The 2,674-nt window shown below is 53.7% G+C and overlaps 1 protein-coding gene across 1 annotated transcript in view; it reads right to left on the bottom strand.

The window, feature by feature from the left end:
* MKRN2 (makorin ring finger protein 2) overlaps positions 1-2,674 on the bottom strand; it is a 14,589-nt gene that overhangs the window by 6,290 nt on the left and 5,625 nt on the right. The window contains 3 exon segments of the mRNA XM_010008856.1: positions 701-802; positions 805-848; positions 2,393-2,524. Of these exon segments, the coding sequence (XP_010007158.1) occupies positions 701-802; positions 805-848; positions 2,393-2,524 (278 nt within the window).

The following is a 2,674-nucleotide window of genomic DNA, read 5'->3' as shown; positions in this document are numbered from 1 at the left end:
CCAGACACACACAGGGAGCCCCTCACACACACACACACAAGGAGCCCCCCAAAGCTCCTCATACTTTCTTTCCAATAATATATTTTTTTTTTCCAAAAGTTTTCTTCTCAATGAAATCTCATCTCTAAGCCCCAACCACAGGAGTTTTCACAACCAGCCTACTGGAAAGTACAATTTCAAGGTCTCTTCAGCTGTTTTCTGTTTACAAACAGGCTAAAAAAAATAAATAAATCACCTTCTGGTTTCATGTGAGGGCAACTGTCCTGTTTGGTGTGACAGTGAGAACAGGAGGGAGCAGCACTCAGGGGGGGCAGCTCCTGCCTGGATAGGTACCCCCACACTGGTGTTCCCAAGGGCTGGCACAGCCCTCCACAGGACACACACCCTGGCACACAGCAGCCACCTTTCTCACCACCTCAGCTGCCCTCAAGTTGACAACAAAACGCACAGAAGGTTCTGAGATAGTTTGACAAACCCAAATCAAAACAAACAAGAGCCCCAAAAGTCCCCCCTCAAACAAACCCCATCCTGTGGGTAAAACCCAGGCAGGGTCATGGAAAGGTACTAGTTTCCAAGGAAGAGGCTTCATCAGGCAGAAAACTGCCTGCTCCTCTGTCAGACTCAGGTGACAGAAGGAGAAAAAAAAAAACCCAGCCCCTGTCCAGCAGAGAGGAGGAGCACAAGCCCTAGTGCCACTTACTTCTGTCCCTCAGCACCAGCGTCCTCTTCTCCCTGCGGCCGGGCTGCTGCATCTTGCTGCGGGTGGTGCCGGGGGCGCCGAGCTCGGGGGGCTGCCGGGGGCGGGGGTTGCCGCAGCCCCCGGCGCTGGGAGCCTGGTGTGGTCATACCTGCCAAAGGCCAGCGGCAGAAGCCGTGTCACACAGGGCGGAGCCTGGCACGGCGCCGGGACGCTGAGCAACTCCAAAGAGCTCCTTTTTGTTTGAAAAGGGGCTGCTCCGATCGGACTGCACGGCTCAGCCTCTCCCAAAGAGGTTTCCCAGCCTCCCAGAGCACACCCGTGTTCCCCAGAGACACCCCAGCAGGGCTGAAAGACAATTATTCATGTGCCTGTTCAATTAGATCCTCGTCAACCCCTCACGCGAACAGGTTTGCCGGCGTCGCTGGGAGCAGCAACATCAAAATGTCATGGGATTGGCATTGGGATGCCATGGAATGTGGGAAGGAGGGACACCTCCTGACCTCAGTGCTCCTCTGCCAGCAGCAACACCTATGCCTCCTGCTCCCCCACCAGAGAAGGGGCAGTGGTTGCATGTGGGGTAAGAGAGGACTCAAAATGCCCAGTGAAGCTCTGGAAATGTGATCCCATGGCAACCAGTGCAGCCAAGAGGCTGATGAATTGGTGGAGACATAATCTGGTGAACATGGAGCTCTTGGAGCAAGTCCAAAGGAGGCCACGATGATGAGCTGAGGGCTGAAGCAGCTCTGCTCTGGAGCCAGGCTGGGAGAGTTGGGATGTTCAGCCTGGAGAAGAGAAGGCTCCAGGGAGACCTTAGAGCAGCTTCCAGTGCCTGAAGGGGCTCCAGGAAAGCTGGGGAGGGGCTTGGGACAAGGGCAGGGAGGGATGAGATGTGTGGCTATTGCTTTAAACTGTAAGAGATTTAGGTCAGACATTAGGAAGAAATTCACTACGAGGATGGTGAGAGCCTGGCCCAGGCTGCCCAGGGAAGCTGTGGCTGCCCCATCCCTGGCAGTGTTGAAGGGCAGGTTGGATGGGGCTTGGAGCAGCCTGGGCTGGTGGGAGGTGTCCCTGCCCATGCAGGGGTCAGAACTAGGTACAAACACAAGCTGCTCATCCCCAGCCAGAGTTTTTCCCAGGAAAGAGCCATGGGCTGCCCTGTGGCACATCCCTGACTGTAACACCACTAACCACCACACAATAGTTAGTAGAGCATTTCACTAGGAGCTTTAACCAGAAGCCTTCAGGAAAAGGCAAGGAACTACTTGGTTTCCCACCAAACCTAGGGGAGCAGGGAAAACACTTTACCCTGAGACAGAACAGAAAGTCCTCAAAATTGTGCACGAGGACCTGCACAAAGGAGCACTGCCTGCTTCAGCCCCTCAGCCACAGGGAAAACAATCCCTGCTAGTTCATGTGAAGCCACAGGCTTGGTTTTTGCATCTCACAGGTCTTACTGTAGTAAGAACCAGGTTAAAAACATGTGAAACTTAAAGCTTATTTTCTATGGCTTAAGTAAACTATGGGAGAGTAAAACTATCATAAGCTAGTTTTGGTCAGAGGAGAAAAAGCTCATATTTACTACATCATTCCTTTTGCCTTTGTTGTTTTTTCTGGACCTTTGACCCCCTGGGGTTTAACATTGGTCTTGATGCCCACTTCTTTTAAACTATCCCCACAAGAGCCAGTCGGTACCTGCACCGTGTCCCGTAGGCACATTGTCCCTTCTGGTAGTACTTGCAGATGGTGGAGGATTTGCTTGTAGATAAGTCATGTGAGAAGTGGCACTTGCTCCCCTCCCGGCACACCCCTTGCAAGTAGTACCTGGGGAGAAGCAGCTGCGGTCAGAGAGCTCCGGGTTTTCCTTCCCAGAGCAAACTTGGGAGCAGCATTTCCGACTGTCCCCGGCCTGGCTGCTGCCTGGGGGTGAGGCTGCCATGTGAGGCGGGTCCCAGACCCCGGCCCAGCAGCACCAGC

This window comes from Chaetura pelagica, unplaced genomic scaffold (assembly GCF_000747805.2).
Source record: "Chaetura pelagica isolate M959 unplaced genomic scaffold, ChaPel_1.0 scaffold52, whole genome shotgun sequence".
Lineage (NCBI taxonomy): Eukaryota > Metazoa > Chordata > Aves > Apodiformes > Apodidae > Chaetura > Chaetura pelagica.
The sequence above is the reverse complement of the archived record's forward strand: the minus strand, read 5'-3'. Positions and strand labels throughout refer to the sequence as shown.